General features: G+C 36.4%; 1 protein-coding gene across 1 annotated transcript in view; it reads left to right on the forward strand.

Annotated features, from left to right (window-relative positions):
- The window catches only part of GNAQ (guanine nucleotide binding protein (G protein), q polypeptide), an 86,176-nt gene extending 75,272 nt beyond the window's left edge, over positions 1-10,904 (forward strand). The window contains exons 6-7 of the mRNA XM_009882689.1: positions 6,576-6,729; positions 10,221-10,904. Coding sequence (XP_009880991.1) covers positions 6,576-6,729; positions 10,221-10,411 — 345 coding nt within the window. The 3' untranslated portion in view covers positions 10,412-10,904. The remainder of the gene's footprint in view (positions 1-6,575; positions 6,730-10,220) is intronic.
- Positions 10,905-21,404: the final 10,500 nt, after the last annotated feature.

The raw sequence follows: 21,404 nt of genomic DNA on the forward strand, positions 1-21,404 counted from the left end.
GTCAGTGGGATCTGTTAAGGGGTAACAAATAGGTATGATGTTCCAGTTGCACTTTCTTTTGATGTGAGACAAAAATAAGAAATGGCATGAGACCACAGAGTTCAGAGTACTTTCACTGTTTATGGAGGCAATTATCAGAAGCACGTATTTCGTTTTTTCATCAGAACTATCTTGCTGTTCACATCTGGGCATGCTTCCACTTCTCTTGCAGCACTTTGTGTTCCTTATTCACAGGCCAGTCTTACATGGCTTAGCATGAAGGCTGAAAGAAAACAATGTTGAGATCAGAGCACTTCTCTTTTTCTGCATCGTGAATAAACATAATACTTTAGTTGTCTCTCTTCTTCATCAACATTCTGCAATCCAGAACAATTGAGCATAGGGCAGAGGGATAATATAAACTCCCAGATAGAATTAAAATCCTCAAATGGTCTTCATAATTATTTAACAATGTTATTTCTGCAGGAAATAAAATCTCCAGAACTCACTGTTTATTTGGAAAATAGAGATAATAACACATTAACCACCTGTGCCAAACCTTGTTGCTGTATGTATTGTATCTGTTCATACCTGTTCACACAGAAGCATATGTATTTTGATTTTGGTTTGTGGATAAAGAACCTTTCGAATGTAAAGTATCAATACTGGGAAGCATTTGCATAAGGAAGAGCCACAGCCTCTCTCTCTTTTGTTAAAGTGGGTGGTTCGTAATTGAAATGGGAGATTGAGTGATTGTGAACCGGCTTACGGAGGCTGCCAGAAATGCTGCTGGTAAATGTTGCTGTTGGCAGCAATTGCTGGCATAGTCGACTGCCACTTATTTTTTTCAATAGCCAATGCCAAAACTGCCCAGAAAAGGGCCTTTTTCAATGACAATTTAATTTTAAAATATTTTGACCCATTTTTCTCAAAAATATGTAGGCATTCACGAAAAACTTGTTATTCTGGCATTCATGTTATTTCATCAAAATAAATTTAACCATTTGACAGCAATGTGTGGACCATGTTTTTTGGACACTTTCTGTACCACTTTTTTGGGGACATTATTTTTGTGCTTAGGTGGTTGTTAAACATGTTGGTTTGATGGATTTCAGCTGTCATTTGGTTCATCTGTCCCTCTGCTGCATACATAAAATGGCCATATATTTGTGAGTGCAGTGTTGCAAATACAAGTTGTTGGAGACGTGCGTGTTCTTCTCCCAGGTGATATAAAAATACAGTTCTTCTCTACAGAGATGTCTTCCCAGTCCTCTACCAGCAGCTTTTTTTGTCAGGCTGGTTAGCACAAAGATTCAAGACTAGTGAAGAAAATAAAGGAATGATCCCTGAGCTCTGTGTTTGAAGCTGTCTCTTACTGCATTTGAGTTATTAATCAAAAAATTTGTACAACTGAGGCAGTTTTTTCTTAGATGGCTAGTTACACCATTATTACTGCAAGATTATACTTCATACTGGTGGCAGAAATGTGAAGCACTTCCAGCTTTGATACTTCATTTACTTTTTTACGTAGTGCAGGACTCTGCACTTACATCCTACTTTCTGATTTCCTCTGTTATTTCCCAGCTTTCATCTAGCAGCTTGAGCCAAGGAATACACTGTAGGCCTTTCTGTGCAGCCAGACAGTGCTTCTAGTTAAATAATTGATGGAAGTCTTACTTGGGGAATGGAGACATTCCTAATTAATATGCACCTTCACAGAAAAACCATTCACATGCACAAGATTTTGTCAGATAAAATAATAGAGTCCATTACTGTGATACTAAACAACTTCCGAAATTCTAACCCTTGCTTTTTTTTTCTGAAGCTCTCTTGCATCAGTACCTCCTCTTCTACAATTACCGTTTCTGAATGCCATTTCACTCAAACAAACATTTGTTACCAGCATAACTGTAGTTATATACACAATGCAAATTGTTGACTGAAAAGTGTGCCTTGTTTACCTTCTCACCACCTTCTCTCTCATCATCTCAACAAAATTCATCCCTCAAAATTTGTGAAATACTAATTTTGTTAACAGGCACTATTTAAAGTACTAACAATTTTTAAGACAAAAATTAATTACTACATTTTCCATTCAGTATGTAATTACAGTATGCCCACTAGATGCCACTCTAGGCAATCGTGGAGATAGTAGTGGGTGAAACTCCACAACTGCTTCTGTATTGTTTCAGATTAACACTGTGCATGGTCCTTTCTGTCAAAGTATTATGTTTGTTATCCGGGAAATGCTGCTTTCCTTTCACTGGGTACCAGCTGATGCAGCTTTTAAATGCTACTTCAGTGCTTTTCAGGTATTTTTCAGGATTCGACTTCTTAAGAGTCAGGTGCTTATAAATTATGCCAATTCTGTTATTTCTGTAATTGCAGGAATAATTGCATATACTTTCAGAGCAACAGATAGCAAAAAGAATTTCAATACATAAATCCAAAATAGAAATCCATCATTTTAACATGAAAACTGAAAGCATAGTTTAAAAAACAAAAAAAAAAAGTGGAAGTATACTCTTTTTTTATCTATTAAAAATGAGGAAGAGTAAGAGTTTGCATTTGGATAAAAATGTGAGGAAACATTGTCTGTATGTCTAGTTATATTTGTGTTTAACCGTCATACAAAAACTTAGCAGCATATAATCTTTTATATAGTAAGAGGTACATGGCAGAAAGAAATTTCATTTTATTGTTATTTATATTTCATAAAAATATGTTTCTAGTCATAAAAGTGGACAGTCCCGTGATTTGTTGATTTGTGAATAAGTACAGTGTTATTTCTTGGTGTTTACTAAGAAATTGGAATAAGCTTTTCCAAGATTTTATGATCTGTTTATAGTTAACAAATTTCCGTTCACTTGTGGAGTTTGCCTGCTGTATTTTTTATTCTGTGTTTCACGATGGTATTTTTACATTGGACTGGTGACTGTGTCAGGTTGTGTGGGGAATGGGAGAATTTTATGCAGACATCTGTATATCGTAATGAGAAAAATGGAGTAATGGCTGGTGATATCAGTATGTCTTTATGTAATTTGGGACTGACTGCAGACAGGGAAGTTGCCCAGGCCAGCAGATCTTGGGGGGTGGTGAAAACAAAGGTCCCGCTGCTCATTTTCCTTGTGCTAGCTGCCTGCAAAGCCAGGAAGGCCACAACGAGCTGTTGCTGCTGTCGGAGGGGGGTTGCTGTGAAGGTTGGCATCACTGTGGAGAATGACTGTCAGCTACTGAGAAAGCCTTGAGCCAGTTCCAGCTGCGTGTTTCTCTACGTTAGTTATTCACAAGTTTGTTTCTGCAGCCTTTTCCATTGAAGCTGAGATAAGATTTTTCTGGAAGCAACTTGGTGAGGCAGAGCTGGCTCATAAAATCAGATCAAGTGCTTGAACAAACTATTAAATACTGCCTGCTCCCCACTGTTCTTGTTCTCTTTTTGAAGAGCCATGCTGTCTTGCTTGGTTTGGCAAGACCTCCTTCCCATTGCATCTGACAGAAGGTCAGATCCCCAATGCTGGCCTTTTTCTATACTCCTTATAATCCTTTCCCTATTTCCAGTAAAAATACTGTAACATGAAACTGTTTCTTACATAAGAAAAAGTGCATCCTGTTAATGACAAGTGTTTTTCAGAACAGTGAATTGAACAATTGAACAATTTCATCTTGTCAAACATTCTTTAATTGAACTGAGGAAAAATATCATGGCAGTAATATTGCATATATGTTTAATAAAGGAAAATGGTGAGCATGCGATGGCACGAGCTATCATGAGCAACATAAAACCTGTTCAAGAGAAATTTTAGAGAATAATAAGCAATATTGTTGGAGAAATTGCTGCTGGAATAAAAATAATTTTATCTGCCATGACATCCATAAAAGCTGATTTGCTCTTAAGACGTTGGATAAACAGATAGATGAAAGACTGCAGAAAGTTAAGCAGAGATTGATTAGTCAAAAAATGAATTCCATCATATTTTTTTTTTTGTCCTTGAATCTTTCTAAAATGAAGTAGTGAAGCCATGTTAGAATGTTTAATCTATTATGGTAAACTCAGGACCTGTATTGTTTTATCTGCTCAAGCAGGTGAAATGTACTTAAAATTCTCTAGTCCATCTTTCAGTTCCTGCAAACATTTAGAGTACATGTCTGAGTGACAGTATATCAAAATGTCTCTTCACCATCCTTAATACAATTCCCTTCATTTTCCCTCTGAAATAATCGCAAAGGGTTTATAAATACAATTTCACGACCACATAAACTGTTGGGAGAAGCATGAATGGTCCAGAGCCCACATCCTATGAAGACATGATGAGGGACCTGAGTTTGTTTAGTCTAGTGAAGAGACACTTATATTTGCCAGCAAGTATCTGAAGAGTTGCAAGCGTGCCATGGAGCCAAACTTTTCTAGGTAGACAATTTGACAAATTGTGGCTTGGGAAGTTCAGGCTGTATAGTAGGAAACATTTTTCTCGTGGGTGTTTAGCAGTGGGACAGGGAAACCAGAGGGGTATTGAAATCTCCATCTGTACAGGCTTTCAAGACTTGCCAAGACAAAGACATGACTGACATGCTCCCATGTTGTCAGTAGTCCTACTTGAATGAAAGACTAAACTAGATGAACTCTAGAGATGCCTTCCAGCCAGTGTTTCAGAGTCAATATTCTGTTGCCTTTCAGTGGTGTTCTAGTGGAAGATGTGTGACAGTTACTGTGAGCGCTTACAGCTGTTTACATTTAAACAAATTAAAGGTGGGGTTGTTACTCATTCGTGTTGTATGGTGCTTAATCATATCAGCAGTGCAGCAGCATCCCTGCTGATACGTATGTACATAACCATGCTTTCTATTTTCTTTTAGATTAAAGTAGTAACTGCTGCCATATAATAGTAGTGTCTTTACCACTGGTAGACCTAGCCCTTGCTCAGAAGCCATCCAGGTAGCTAGACCCTGAGTGTGTATTGGGAAGGAGCAGTATTTTTGTTATATGAAGAGTTTGATTTTGGAACTAAACTGTAAACGACAGTTTCTAATTTTATAATGAGTGGTTCCTGGTGAAATAAAGCTAAAATTGTTCTACAAATATAAGCATCCCAGTGTCTTAGTGCAGAGAAAGTAGAAGCTTGCCTCTTTAGAAGAGCAACTTAGAAATGGAAGAGCATATGATGATACTTTCTTATTTCTTTCGTAACAGAGCATCTGACAGCAAGATCTTTACTTAAGCCTAACAATAAGGAAAAGAGTAGCTTTGCAGAAGTACTGCGTATTTATAGTTAGCATTGTGCTACTTCCAGTTTCTTTACATATTAATAACATAAGAAATTAATTCTTCTCTTAATTTTCATCTTCAGAGCTTGTGTTTGATGTTTGTCAGCTACCCGCACATAAGTTGACTGCACTCGCTCTTCATTATAACTTCATGCTGAGTTCTTCAGTGAATAAATATAAATATAAATATATTCTCCAGCATGTGGTAATATGGTAATAAATGGCTTGACGATTCTGTGGTGACATAAGTGACCAAACCATCAACTTCTACAAAATGGAATTTTTTAGGGTTTGTTTTGGGTTTTGTTTGTTTGTTTGTTTTAAAGTTCCTATTCCTCATGTTTATGTTGGTCTCTTTAAAATGCAAATTAACACAAGTAAAGATACACTTACTGCAAAACTGAGTTATCTGACAGATTGTTGTATGACTCAGCAACAGCAGAATCTGCAGGATACACCTCCTTGCTGTTGTTTTCTGTAGCCCCATTTGATGGTGAAACGTGTTTTTTTCAGGGGGCTGCAGCTTTAAATAATAAAAAGAGTAAGTTCATTCATTTGTTTTGAACTCAACTTGTTCTGACTCTATATTAACCACATCTCATCAGCCTAACAGTTCTTCAGAACTGTATCAAATCAATGACAGAAAAGTGTTACAAATAGAACTGTAGGCTTCACTTACATTTCAGCTACAATCAAAGTGGTTTTCCGGAGCAGTGAAGCAATTAAAGTAAAAGCTAACCCAATGATCTTAGAAACAAATTTAGCAGTTTAGGGGTTTTTAAGATTTCATGTCATAAGCCTTGGTGTTGACAAAATGTTCTCAGGTTCCAAATTTACTTGCAGCTATTTTAAAGCTGATTGGTCTCTTTTAAGAGTTATCTAACTCTGCATTTAAAGTTTAGGGAAAGCCTATAAAATAAATCATTAATAGCCAATTCAAGGTTTAAGAACATAATTATGTCTCATGGCGGTATATTTGTTCCTACCATGAATCACATGCATTTCAATACCCGCCTGTTCATTGGCTGGTCATAACTGTGCATTCTCAGGCTTTCCAGATGTACTTGTCACAGCTTCCATGTTCATGACCGGTGTTTTAACAAGTACTTATGTTTCAGGAGTTGAATGTGCAAAAGGAAAATGCCTGCATATTTAGTTAACTGCTTACTTATTAATTGTAATTTAATTACTTGAACCTTACATATTGGTAGGAAAGTGCAAAACATGAAATGGATCCATTTAAAAAATAAAGTGAAATTGCGTGAATTTATTTAAAAACAAAATTTAAAGTTATTTTCATGACCACCAAAATTCCACTCTCTTTTTTATTCCAGAATCGAATGGAAGAAAGCAAAGCACTCTTTAGGACAATTATCACATATCCATGGTTCCAGAACTCTTCAGTCATTCTGTTCTTAAATAAAAAAGATCTCTTAGAGGAGAAAATCATGTACTCCCATCTAGTTGATTATTTTCCAGAGTATGACGGTAAGTATAATGACATCAGAGCCCATGCTCTATTTACACTGCAGTAATGACAAATGGTAATAGCCTTGTCCTCATGCTAGACAGATAGATCTTTTGGTATATTTCGCTCTTTAAAAAAAAAAAAAAAGAGGTGCTTTGCAATTTTTAATTATCGAACATTTTAACATATGATTGAACTCTTGTGGGATTTTTTTTAGATTGCAAGGATTTCATCTTATACTGTAATCATGGGTAGGATGGCAGAACTTTTCATGGGAAATTGTTGACTTTTAGATAAGTATTGTCATATTAGCAGTGAACCACAGTCTGTCCTTTTTCTTAAGTTGGGGTGAGGGTTTAAACTGAAGTATAAAAGCTAAAAAGAAATAAAAATTCATTCCTCACTTTTACACATTGTCTCCCATACTCTTTTTTTTTTTTTTGAGGTTTGGTTTTGTGTAAGGCTGAGTATCTGAGGGAAAGTGTCATGAGCTCTCTGTGGCACTCAGAGAAACCAGTACCACTGCTTCCACCCTTTCATTGTACCTTTTCTTTTTCCTTTATTTTAATTTTACATTATTTATGTGAAGCTTAATGTGCTTGTCCATAAAAAAAATTACCTGGATTGTACAACTGTTTCTGCTAGAACTGTACTTTCAGAAAGTTCTCCTGAGGTAAAGAGCTAAGTATTTTGAGTTAACTGAGTAGAGGCCTTCGTAACAGAAAAATCAAACTCGTATAATAAGAGGGCTAAACAACTAAATGCTCCTATTTTTAAAAAAAGAAAATTGTTTTGTCCCACCAGGGAGTGAATAGCAGAGTTGAAAGCTGAATAAAAGATTAAATCTCTCATATTCAAATATGGAAAGTAATAATAGGAAAAATGTACATTTTGTTTCCTGCTTAAGGGGAAGGAAACAGTGAACAGCCTGCAGGATCAGACCGTATTATTTATGAGTCAGTGTAAGTTTAGTTTCATAGTGCTATGCAGAAGAGAACTGGCAGTTGAACAGAAATGTGCTCATTCTTTCGAGTTTACTTTGTATCACAAGTTCCCTAGGTGACATCCTGAAGGTGAGAAGACTCTACAGTCTGCTCTGTTATCACCGCTCAAGTGACGATAAAGCCTGCGTTAATTGCTTGTCCAGAAAAAACAGACAAAACTCAACTACTCAGCTCAGAGAAACCCTCTTTCTCCCGTCCTTTACCATTAGTGAGAGAAAAAAAGATTATGGACTGTTAGGGTTGTTAGAGTCAAGATCTAGACGTCTTCAGGAATCTTTGTCTCTTAATTCTGCAGATCTTGCTGGGCTTAACTCCATAGGCAAGGTTTGATTTGACGTCTTCTGGTGGCAGAGTGGGGTCTGTGGCTTGCAGAGGTCACCGTGTGGTCCCCTTTTCTGACCTAGCACACTGGGGATGTGGGAGATGGGAGTATCTGAGGAAGGGATCAGAATTAGGTATTTTTCAGCTGGATCACTTCTCCCATCTGTTTTCCTGCACAACGGAGAAAGTAGCATGGGGATGCAAACTGCTAGCCAGGATGGTAAATTGAACTGATTAAGTTAAGCTAAGCAGTTCTGCTGCACAGCGTATTGTAACAGTGTTGGAAGGCATGTATTGCATGAAGACATCCTTGCATGGCTAGTACTAGAATATTGACTTACAGACTGGAATGAAGAGCTGGGAGGGAGAGAGAGAGACGACAAATGCAAAAAGGAGGCATAAATGGGAGGAAAAGAAGAGAAAAATACTGATGTAGTTCTTATATAGATCTTGAATGTATCATGTAGAGACACTCTTCAAAAACTGCTGATCAGGGAGAAGAGACCAGTGGAGAAGAAACCTATGGATTTATATGGCAGTTCTTTTCCAAGTCTCCATGTTACTTAGATTACAACCACTTTGCAGTCTAAATTTAGAATTGACTCATTCAAATTTTTTCTAAATTTCTGAGGTCATAAATGTTCTTTCTGATCTAAATTTTCCATACTTGAACCTCAGTCAAACAAAAATTTAAATTCCATGACAGTCAGTAGAGGTATGATTAGGTAAGCAAATGAGAGTGTGCTATGTCTAGCTACTATGAAACTGTTTAACAAAATTCTAGGAATTTGTTCAGTAAGTGGTTTCTTTTTAAGAAATCAGTCTTTGAAATTCTAAGAGTTTCTTCACAGATATTGCAAATTTATTCATGGTAGTATGAGACTTGTTGTTGCTGCTGTTCCTGTGGAGCCTGGGTGACCAAGCCAAAGGCTGGAACCTGTTGTGTTTCAGAAGCTGTAGAAGTGTGGAACAGTCCTCTGTCCTGCTCCAGAAAGCTTGTGATCTGTTTACATCCCTCAATCTCAGGAAATTTGTCATCTGTATATATGTATGAATGTACATGTCTGTACATTTCTGTTCATGTGCATACACATATATATTGCAGAATCTTACTCCCCCTCCACATGGATTTGCAGCAAACCAGGAAGCATGTCATTTCTCTTCCATGCATTCCCTGCCTAAATTTTATAGAGCTATCCAAATTTGAAATGTTAGCAATTGCAAGCTTGAAGTATTAAAAATAAGGTGTATTAGCCAATTGTTGAAAAATATGTGGGCATGTGCTAACCCCCAAAGTAACAAATTTCATAACTACCGAAGTACAGAACTACATGAAACAGCTGAGTGCTGGTATTTATATCGCCATGTAACAACAGGACTAATGAAGAGAACAGCTTGTGGCTAATGTTCTTGCTTCTGCATTGCTCCTTTGGCTGTGAACGTGAATGAATCCTCACTGTTCCAGGCTGGAAGTCAAGTCATGACTTTACCTTCTGTCTTCTGTACAGCTGAACATGTGGTTTGGTTATATAGGCTTTCTATCCTTCTGATAATTACAACCTTAATTTAGATCTGATAGGACAATTATCATACATAATTTAGATAATAAGTGATTTGTTAGAACATGAGCCTTTTGCAATCAAACTGCTTCAGCTGGAGAGCACGTGTATTTTATTATCACTAAAGTAGATGACAGTGTCAGACTAGCTCAGAATATAACTTCATTATGCTACATATTAAAGTACGCATAAAACAAGAAAATGTTGCAGTGCTAAAAGGACTTAAGTATAATGTAAATATAGCAGATGTAGGTGGAACATTCACTAATTCTATTAACATTTTTAAAGATTTATTAGTATAGCTAATTTTTCAGTTTTCATTCCATGCAGTTATAAATCACCAGTTTTAAACATTATTTTACAGAAGAAAGAAAAAAAACAGCAGGAAAAGAGAAGCTTTGACATGATAACTCTGATTTGATGAACTTCTGAAATTTCCTTTCATCTTAATTTTTCATAGTTCCTACCAGGAAGAAAGTAGCCAGTATATGATCCTATTGATTAGTAAAAAGTTCCCTGTCTTCTCTTATGGGAGGACCACAGACTGAACCTTTCTTGTTTTCCATTAAAGAAGTTCAAATACTGCTTCGGCTTTAAGAAAACTGGCTTTCTTTCCTTAATTATCAGGACCACAACGGGATGCACAAGCGGCACGAGAGTTTATCCTGAAGATGTTCGTAGACCTGAATCCAGACAGTGACAAAATTATCTACTCCCACTTCACATGCGCTACAGACACAGAGAATATCCGCTTCGTCTTTGCTGCTGTCAAGGACACGATCCTACAGTTAAACCTGAAGGAGTACAACCTGGTCTAACTGTGCCTAGGAGGCCCTCCAAAACCAACTTTGCGTGATTGAAGATATACAAGAGGGACTGTATTATCTGTGAAAACAATTTGCATAATACTAATTTATTGCCGGCCTGGACTCTGTGACTGTCCACAGAGTTTGTAGTTAATATTATGATTTTATTTAAACTATATGGAGGAAAACCAAAAGATGCTGAAGTACATTCACAGCACATTTCCTCATTTTTTAGGCAAAACCTTGTGACTCAATGTGTTTTAAATTCTCAGTCGTACATTTACAAGGGATAGCAGTTTTTTTGCTATTGAAGCAAAATCAAGCTGGTTTCCTCTTTGTCTGGCCCTCCCTTTCTCTCTCCCCCCTCCCCCTCCCCTGTTATCTTTTACAAGGTACAATGGCCTTTTTTTCCCAGTTGCATTCCTGGGTGAAGTATTTTCTGTTGAATGATGTGGTCAGGAAAATACTATGATCAGAATTTAAGTCATCAGTCATTCTGATTTTACAGTATGTACTTTCTCCTGAAGGATCAAAAGTATTGATACTGTGATTTTCAAATTCTTGGCATGAGTGTCTTCATTCTGTCTTCAATTTTGGGATTGGAATATTGGGATTGCAAAATAGAATTACAGTTGTCTGAGGATATTAAATTTAACCATATGGTCACAATTCAGAAAGGTGCACAGAAGACAGTAATGAAATAATTAAGACACAACCTAGGATGTACATGGAGTATCTTAGAATTTTTAATTGCCATGTGCCATTTTTTTCTCTTTTCTTTTATTCACAAATGCCAAATAGAAATGTCATAGACACTACATTTTCCCCAGTGGCTACAGCCTGAAACAGTGGGGTTTTTTCAGTTGTGTGGGGTTTTTTTCTTAAGTTAGAGCTTTTTTAAGTGTTCTTTTTCCACAGTAGAAAAATTATTTTTATTGTATAAAATTAATGTTGCCAAATCTGGCTTTTTATAAAACCAATGCTCTTGAAACATAAGATACTGATTGAAATGCCAAACTGATGGGTTGGGAACTGGCCTGATTGAGTCAACTGCCAAATGATAAACAAACACAGTTTCAGCTCATACGTTCCCTTTTTTTAGAAAGTGTTCCATTTTCTAATGCCAAAACCAACAGTGTGAGTGAACGAGGTGCGCCATGCACACGCATATGGTCTACCAATTTAAAGACCGTTTAAATCTCTCCTTATGTCAGATGTGGCATGAGATTGTTTTCTGTAATAATATCAAGGCACCTTTAGTTGTATACCAAGAAATTTTTGATGAGAGATCACGTTCAGGAACCTTTCTTGATAAGGTTGCTTGTTAACTAACTGATTCACAGACATTTGATAGGCTTTCATGCAAAATAGCCTCTCTCAGTGTTCTTTAGAAAAGATTTATTAATGTAAATGAAACAGTGAGAAAATCATTCTTGAAATTTAAATGTGCAATTTTTTTAACAACAAAAATGCAGCACACATTGAGCCTTTATTCTGCAGCTTAGGTTGAAAGGTGTTTTTTGACCAGGTGCATGATTGCTAGCAAGCTATAGAAAACTCAGAGTTCTGACAAGTAATTGGATTGATTATCGGCAATGCCAAGTAGCACTGGAGTGCACTTAACACAGAAATTGCTGCCTCGTGGCAGCGGGTGGGAGGTGGAAAAAAGAATGGCTTATTAGTTGATTACCAAAGTTAACAATAAATACTAATGAGACGTTTTTCATCCTTAACCCTCCCAACTCCAAAACAACAATAGTAAGAACAGTTGCTATTTTTTGCTCCCTCTTAAAACACCTTGTAATTTAAAACTGGTTGTAGGTATAGTGCAATTATGAATGCTATAATCATTGTACATACATCTATATATATATATGGCAGCATCCATATTGGCTTTGTAATCATTAATTTTTGGCAAATTGAATGTGCTGTATTGATATGTATCTATGTAATTGTATTGTATGTCTTATAGCTAATTCACATTTTAAATAATGTTATTTTATTTACTTTTTTAAGAGAGAAGAATGTAAATTTTGTCAGTTTATTTCTGACTAGGGATTTGTTGTTGTTTTTTATTTACGAAACAGAAAAAATTACTATAGTACAGAGCGGTACTAGCATCGTGCTATATAAAATCATTTGCACATTCCTGAGTAGAAGTAAATTGGAGACACCCAGACAGAGGCCATTCACATTCAAAATAATGTTTAAATCTTGTCAGGGCTTTCTACAGGTGTAGAAACCAGTCTTAGAGAAACTTATGCCATTATATTTAGGATTGGAACATAAGCTTTTAAATACAAATTTAATTTATATTTGGCAGATTGATGTTAGGTTACTTTTACTTTTTAAATAGGCTTTATTAGAAAAGTAAATTTAGAGGTGTTTCAAACCGTTGTACATATGTACTAATGAGTATATGCTGTTGCCCTAAAAATACCACAAGAAAATACGGAACATCAGATCAATCAATCAGTTTTTCAGAAACTTCAGAAACCTTAGATATAACAACAACAACAAAAAAGTAACTATTGTTAATGATTTTAAGGCATTAAAGCATTTTATTTAATAAAGCTAGAGCAGGTAGATCTAGGTTATAAAAAGTGACACTGACATTCTGAAAAGGGGATCAGAGCAGTGACTCTTGCATACAGCATAACAAAATTGGTCTTGATCTTGCTATAAATGCAACAGAGCTTCTGTTTTCACAGTTCCACAGTTGATAATATCCCTTCTTTTAACCTGGGAATACATTGCCTATGCTGGATTCAGTGCTATAAATGGAACTGTAGCAAAAAAAAAAAAAAAAAAAAAAAAAACCAAACCTCCAAACCAGACAGTGGTGTCTAACAAAGGTTTGGGTTGGTTTATTTTTTTGTTTTGTTTTGTTTTCTTATGGGATACTGGGTGGGGGAGAAGGAAATGTGGTTCTGAGTTTTGTATAAAAACAAAACAAAAGTTTACTCATGCTTTATAGTTATATTGTGATTGCAAAAGTTTTCAAGAGTGTGCCACTAGGCTACTTCTGGTATATTTTAGGTAAGTTGAACCTGTGGCAATGTTTAGATCATTTGAGCATGTTCTGAAAAAAAAAAAAATAATATTCGGCATGCCAAGGCAAGCTTTACATGAATCACCTAACACAGCATTGCAGTGTGACAGTTTACAAAAACATTTCCTTTTTAAATAACACAGCTGTTCCCACTTGCAGTATATTCCATTGTGGTGGTGGTGGTGTTGCTGTTGTTCTAATTGGTGGTTTCTACTATGCCTTATAGTGCTTGAGTCCAGAAGTTTGTGCCTCTAACATGAAGCTGAAGGCAAAAACATCAAGACAGAAACCCTTTTAACTTTGCCAAAATTATGTGATTTCTTTGAATGTCATAAATGGGGGAGGAGGGAAGGAAAACGTCTTGGGAACCTGTGTATTCTAGATGTTCACTAGCACAAGAAAGCTGTAATACATGTTTTACAGAAACCTTAAACTTGCCTTTTTCACAAATTAACTGGCACTGTCCTTACATATATAGGATGATGCAGCTATAAGGGCAGTTTACTTTTTATAATTCAAACTCCTTTGATTGTCAAGGTGTATGGAACTGTAATTTTTAATCATACTGCCACATGATTGTGAATCACTTTTTTAAGCTTGAAAGTGGAAAAGAGACTTTTTATGCTGGATATTGGTCAGAATTGACTGCATGATTTGCAAAACTCTAAATGGCGGGGAAAAGGGCTGCATATAAAGAAATTGCTAGACTCCCAGCCTTTGGTTGTAAGGTGCAGAAGACTTTCAATTACTCAACCTCATGACCCTTTCCTTGTTACACATTCTTCACAAAAGAATGAAATATTAGGAGAAAATAAAGACATGTTAACCTACATGAAAAAATAAAATTTAGCCAATTTATTATATGTGCTGCTGTTCTTGGAGATCTGTGCATGGTTATCCTGCAGACGATTACATTAGTGAACTAATGAAGTGCGCATAGTGTGTTAACAAGGCCTACAAATGACCTACCTCTAGCTAAGAGACCAGTAAAGTAAATGTTTTGGGGAGACCGTCCTAAGTTAGGAAATTAAAATATCCTGGTGTAGGTAATTAACTACAGTATTTTAGAAGTTCACACTTTTGTAAATATGGTCCCGCTTTTGACATAAACCATAAATTCTAAAATTTAGTACACATTAAACAGTTAAAGCCATCTGTCCCTGTCCAGTTAGTTAGTTTAGTAGAGATCTTGCAAAACCATACGTTTAGTTTGAGGAGCTACTGGTACTTCCTCTTATTTGGTTTTTGGTTACCCATAACATTTTTAGTTTTATCAGTCAAATCAGAAACATTTCTACGTAGTCAACAATACATTGAGGGTCACTATTCAGCTAGTTAAAGGGATTTTACTGTACATTTCACTCAAGCTTTCTCACAATAGCCATTCTGCAGGGAAGAAAGGAATAGAGGGAGATTTTGAAGATAGTGTGAAAAATACAAAGCCAGATCAATCTTACTGTAAATCTGTTGCTTTGGTTTTGTTTTTGTTTTGTTTTTTTTTCTCTCAAAATACAGTCTAAGCTGAATTCTGTTGCTGGATTCCTCATTTACCATGCTGCAGGAAATCCTTATTTGACCAATTTTTTTGGGGGGTGGGGATGGTGTCAGATACATTTTTAAACTTGCAGTATTTAAAATAAAGATCATATTTGCTGTTCTTAAAGTGTCATTTAAATGCATGTATTGTGTGTTGTTTGAGGGACAGAAATAGGGGTTTTTTGAAAAAAAAAAAAAATATTGTACAGTTACTGCCCCTCAAAAATGTTGCTGGTTAAAAATACAATATTTTTGGCCATAATTTCGTACTACAGTATCTTCATTCCTTGAAATTTAGGTTTTCTGAAATATTATTGGGGCTTATTGTTCTCCCAAAATACTTTTTATTATGATAAATGTTGGATAGATGTATTATTCTGTTATTACTTTTTAATTATACATGCTCTGTTGTCTTTGTCTAAATATTAAAATTTCCAGAATATCTTTATTACAGCCAGAACGTTCAAAACACTTAAGGTTTGGTACAGTGGAGACAGTCATTTGACAGTATTATTAAAGGGTTTCTTTGGCTTGTGTGCAATGGAAACTCAGAAGCATGGGAGAAAAGAAATAATAGTCTGTATTTCACTAACAAAAAACTTCCAGGATTTGTAGACAGCAAGGTGAATTTCTTAAGAATTTTGGCTGATTGCAGTAGTACTGCAAGAACACGCCATTTCTTTCATCTTTTTGTTCGCCTGTGTGATGATAGGAATAATGGAAAGGTGCCTGCGTGTTGCTTTCCAGGAGTCTGGTTCATATCTGATCAACAGTCAGTGGATATCAAACCTCCATTACTGAAGAAACAGAATTTCAGGCCAGTTGCAAAAATGGGTTTATTCTCTATTATGTGATCACAGCAGTTTAAGTAAGATTCTTGGGAGTCCAAACGGTTTGACTAAGCAAGGACTTGAGTGAATGGTTCATGGTTTTTCTCTCATGTTGCAGAATGTAAGGAAGTGGGATCAGTGGGGAAGGATTTATTTTATCTCTTTGTCTCAGTGAAGATAACGTCAACAAAAACAACGTGTAAGTGGTGATATTAGATACGTGAAATAGATGTAGAAACTGTATCTGTGTGATAAACTGTGCATAGCAATTGTACTATGATCATATCACCCAGCTGCCAACTGCTTTGTAGGTTGCTGTCCCAAACACAAACACCTAGGAGTTCCATGGTATTTGTAGACTGCCATAAAATACACAGTTGGCAGTTCCTCAAGAGCGCATCTGGTATCAGTATCTGGTATCAAGGCAGCTGACCCCCTCCTAGCCCATTGCTACCAAAAGGAACTACTCTCCAAGACCTCCTCAGTTCCCAGCTCTCAGCTGCACGGGGTTTTTCCTCTCCCTTATGTCAGCCCTGACACTTGGCCAGCCAATAAACTGGGTGCAAAAAACCCACTCGTTATTGCTCTTCTTGCTTCATTGGTTTAGCAGTCTAATTTTCAGGGGTTTCAGCCAATTTTTATCCTGGAACAAACAAACAAACAAACAAAGAAGAAATGATAGGACAAGGAAAACTCTTTTGCTCCCCTTGAAGAATAACAAGTTTGTGTATATGTGGGCTAAACCCAACTGCAGTCAGACTGAAGCCAACAAGTCACACCTGGTGTTAGGGGTGGAAAAATAGAAGAATCGGGCTTGTGTTCATCCCACAGATAAAAAAGAAAAAAAATAGTTGTCGTTCATTTCCATTAAGATCTTAAAAAAATGAATGTTTTCCATCTTAAGGTATTTAAAATGATGTGTGTGTCCTTGTCCAAGGCACTCCTTCCTTCTCCATTCACACTTGTCTATCACACTGATTAATTGCTTCCTGCCATCGAACGAAAATATTTTTACAGTACTGCTTTATGTATGTACGCTCTGGAATACTTTCTGATCCTTGTGAATTAAATGTAAGTTGGTCTGCTAAAATCGAACAGTTGATGAAGTGTAATGCAGCTGAAGAAGACCACACTTTGTGCTTAATCTTATTTCATGTTTCTCCTGCCATCTTGTTCTGATTACTGTTCTGTACCTATCCTTTATCCTGTTTGCCATAAAGAGAAGGTTGCCTGATGTGTCAGATTCAGTTCTGGTAATCATTACAGAATTTATTATACTGGCTGAATTAAAGACAAATTGTGAATAAGAATAGCTTCAGAAAGTTCCTGTAATCAGGGGCAGATCGAATTAGCCTTGTGGACAGGCATTTCAGAAAACAAAATTATAACACCATAGTTGTAATACAGTCCACTGAAGGATATAGCAGGCTAATGTGGGCCAAACTGGGCCAATATACCCATTTTAATAAGACATTTTGCATTGTCAACAGAGAACCGTGTTTGCCAAGATGTTACTGAAAAGTTGATTTTTCCTACAGTTCTGTATGAGGTGGTTAATGCAGTGACCAGACTGGCACTCAAGAGATGCATTAATTCGACAATAAGTTCAAATGTATTCTTGCAGAGATAAGTTATTGCATAAGATTACTTTATATGATGCTAACAAAAAAAAAAAAAAAAAGATGGCTTGCATGCAGTAAATATTTAAGTTATTGCACTTTTATACATTTATTATAAAGAGGAATCACTCTCTCCCTAAAAATAAAATTCCATTTATCTGAAGATTAAGTATCTGGAGTCTCTTAACAACTGTCAGTTAACTGTGCACACAAGTGTGATTGTATACTAGAGGTTAATCAATTTCTTATGACATGCAGTAGAATATTTGGTTTATTCTAAATGCTGATTTTGGAAAGGCAGAACAATGTTTTGTGTCAATATCTTGACTGCTGCTTTTCTCAGCATGTCTTGGGAGAACCTTCACAGTTACTGATAGGACCTGATTTATTTTAGCTCAATACATTGACTGCCATATAAAATCCATCATTAAGGTTTTTCTTCAAGTACTTTAGAACGTCACTGTTTTATCAGACTTTACGTAAGTTAAGCAACCTGAGTGTAACTGAGAGGCAAAAGGCCAGATATAATCAAATTGGATATTTCCCTTGCTTAATAATCTTTTAACACATAAATCAATAATACCACTATAATTTAGCTGATGGAGCTGTTCGTCTTGAATTGCAACAGGCTATTGTGGCACTAAGACAGAGGAAATCAGTTTTCCTCATTTTACATACGTAATCATATTATTCAGGTTCTTTACTAGATGTCAGAAGCATTCAAATCTTGTTATAACTAATCATTTGTAAAAACAGCTTAATTGATTTTCAGTATTATCTAATATGGTCTAGAAATTGTTTGCATCTCTTGTAGGAAAGTATGTGGTGGCGTAAATGGTGGCACAAGTGGAAGATTTCTGTGGTTATGGATTAAACGATTCACTTTTGATATATATTCACATTCATACATGCTGATTTCATTTCTGCTAATATGAAACAAAAGCAACTCCCCTGAAGTCTTCTGAGGAGCGGCTGAGAGACTTGGCGTTGTTCAGTCTGAAGAAAAGGAGGCTCAGGTTGTAGAGACCTTATGGCTTTCTACAACCACCTGAAAGGAGATTGTAGAGAGGTGGGGGTCCATCTCTTCTCCCAAGTTATAACCAATAGGACAAGAGGAAATGGCCTCAAATTGCGCCAGGGGAGTTTTAGGTTAGACACGAGGAAAAATTTCTATATTGAAAGGGTTATCAACGACTGGAACAGGCTGCCCAGGGAAGTGGTTGAATCCCCATCCTTGAATGTATTTAAAAGCCATCTAGGTACGGTGCTCAGGGACATGGTTTAGAAGTGGGCCTGGTAGAGTTAGATAACAGTCATACTTGATGATCTTAAAGGTCTTTTCCAGCCATAACAATTCTATGTTTCTATGAAGACAGCAAAATGTAATTCTCGTTTTAAAATCAGAAGAGCAAAACATCATATAGCTCTAGAAGGTGAATGTAGGACTCATCCTAGATGACGGTGTTGGAGTGTAAATGAGCACAACATTTCATACTTTGTTAGCATATCTCTAAGAGACTTTAAACATTTGTCACAAAAGCTACGAAGTAATGCAGGGTAAGAGTTCTTTCTCCCTTACTCTTGTGTTCAAGAGTTGAGTAATACATACTATTGCAGAGCGCTCAAAATGAAGTACCCCTCCAAATTGCAGCAGAAGGGAACAGTGTGATGCTGCAAGACATGGAAGGCAAACTTTACATCCCCAATCAAGTGAAACTGATTTCACTAGTTGACCCGCAGTATAGGCATAATTCAATTATTTGTTGTGTCAGCATTAGAAAATGTTATTGTGACTTCAGTAGCCGAGCGGATGATCTTTTTAATTCTTTGTGCTTCAGTTGTTCTAATGGAAATACGGAAGAACAATTGTCTTGTGGTAGGCTACAAGAACAGAAGGTGTATTCCTTTCCCTGACTCTCCAGCACTAAAAGTCCTGATTTGATGTCTTAGAGAGCCATGAGTATGACCTTTATTTAGTCTTCTCTTGCATAGCAAGCAGAAAAACGTCTGTGCCACCAGAAATTAATGAAATGGCAGACAAGTTGAGCTGCTGCAGCCTTCATTTCTTCAATCTGTTCATACCACTTTAGCCTTTGTTTTCAATAATTCTGTGCCCAGTACATTTTAGAAGGAAAATAGATTTGCTTGTCTGCCTGGAGGTCTCTGAGTAAAAATTCTGCTCCACTGAAATCTATGAAAAAAAAAGCTGCTTCTCAGAGGAGGCTTCTCTTAGAGCTTATCATCTGAAATTTCCCAGCATTAACTTCCTCATTTAAATTCTGTAACAGAGGTTGAAGCATTAGCATAAAGAAAGCATGCATTTCCATCGCTGACAGCAGTCTGTCTTGAGCAGACTGACTCAGGCTGACGTGGCATTATTCAAAATGCTCAAGGTTACATGGAAACTCCCATATGGTACGCTGCTGTCACTGTGACCTGCTGTGCCACTGGAGACCCCAGGGTCCCAAAGGGTGGAAATTTTAACAGAAAGTCTTAGTATCTGGTATTTCTGCATTCAAAGCAAAAGCAATTGTGCTGCTCCTTTAGTGAAACAGAATTTCTCTACTATGGAGATACCTTACTCACTTTCTCTTGATTTTTTCCTCTCCCTCTCTCTCATTTTTATTTTAAAAAAATAACTTCCAAGGGAACCAGGAAGGCTAATGACATCCTACACTCACATCCAGACAGCAGTTTTCAGTGGTCTTGTTTGAGCCCACCAAGAGACCAATAGATTCATGAATATGATTACTGGCTATTGATTTTAAGCCTGTAATTACAACATCAAGCCTGTAAAGTCTGGTGGGATTTGATATGTAGATACCACTTGATCTTTAGGAAGATATACTGATACTGTAACAGGGGGTTTTGAGTTTAGGATTTCTCAAGTGGCTAGAAAAGAAGTAATTGACAATAGATGTCCACTAACAATGTACTGAGATCTATGCTGAGAACAAGCATGACACCAGACTCTGAAGTTTCCACTCACTGGAGTTACTGATGCAGGAGGAAGGGACTTTCTTTTTGTGGAAAACTGATTCAGTAACTAATGCTTAGGCCAAAAGCACGCTGAGAAAACAGCAATGTGGAAATCATCATACCACTTAATGAAAATTCTTTTGAAAATACAAACAGACAAAACCTGAGGCATTTTGCCAAGACTTTGAGGCTGTCATTAAAGAAAACACAAGCTCAGAATATATCTCTATAACCATACGCTACCTAGCTATAAATGCAGGAGCTGTGACACTTAGGAAATGGCATATATAAATAACGACCTGAGGAATTTAACACAAGGCCAGGCCACAGATTTTTACATCTTTCATCACAGACCGGTAGAAACACTTTTAATTATATTTGTCTATGTGTATGTGTACATTTCTATTGGCATAGAAACCATATCAGGCATTTTATGATGTCTGAGAGAGCCATAATCTTACAGATAATGCTTGCCTACTTAAAGAATTTCCAGAACAGTATTGTAAAACCACCATAATTTTGTAGATGGTAATGAAAACTAGAAGATCTGTTTGTTTGATTTTTTTTTTTATTTAAATTAAACAGAAGCTTATTTTAAAGGTGTTTTCTACAAAAGCCTGAATTTCTTCATACCTTATGTCTAAGTACAGCAATGGTTGTTCCAGTGACAGGTATTAGGTTTTCACAGACTACAATGATGACGAGAAAATACTGGATGCTAAAGTACAGTGTGGTGAAGAGACCAGAAGTCCCTTGGGAATGTCTGAAAACAGAAATAGTCAGAACATATGTATTTCCCAAATCTTTTTGTATATTTCATCATTTAAACCTCATCATTTGGGATTTTAAAAGTTTCAGATGTCCTTCTCAATGTCTTTGGTGTTAACACTAGGTGTATTGATTTTCAGCTTTCAATTTTTTAGAACGATACTGAATGAATTTGGAACTAGCTGATCAATCATCTTTTAAGCAACTTAAGCTATATTTAT

This window comes from Charadrius vociferus, unplaced genomic scaffold, assembly GCF_000708025.1.
Source record: "Charadrius vociferus isolate BGI_N301 unplaced genomic scaffold, ASM70802v2 scaffold560, whole genome shotgun sequence".
Taxonomy (NCBI): Eukaryota; Metazoa; Chordata; class Aves; order Charadriiformes; family Charadriidae; genus Charadrius; species Charadrius vociferus.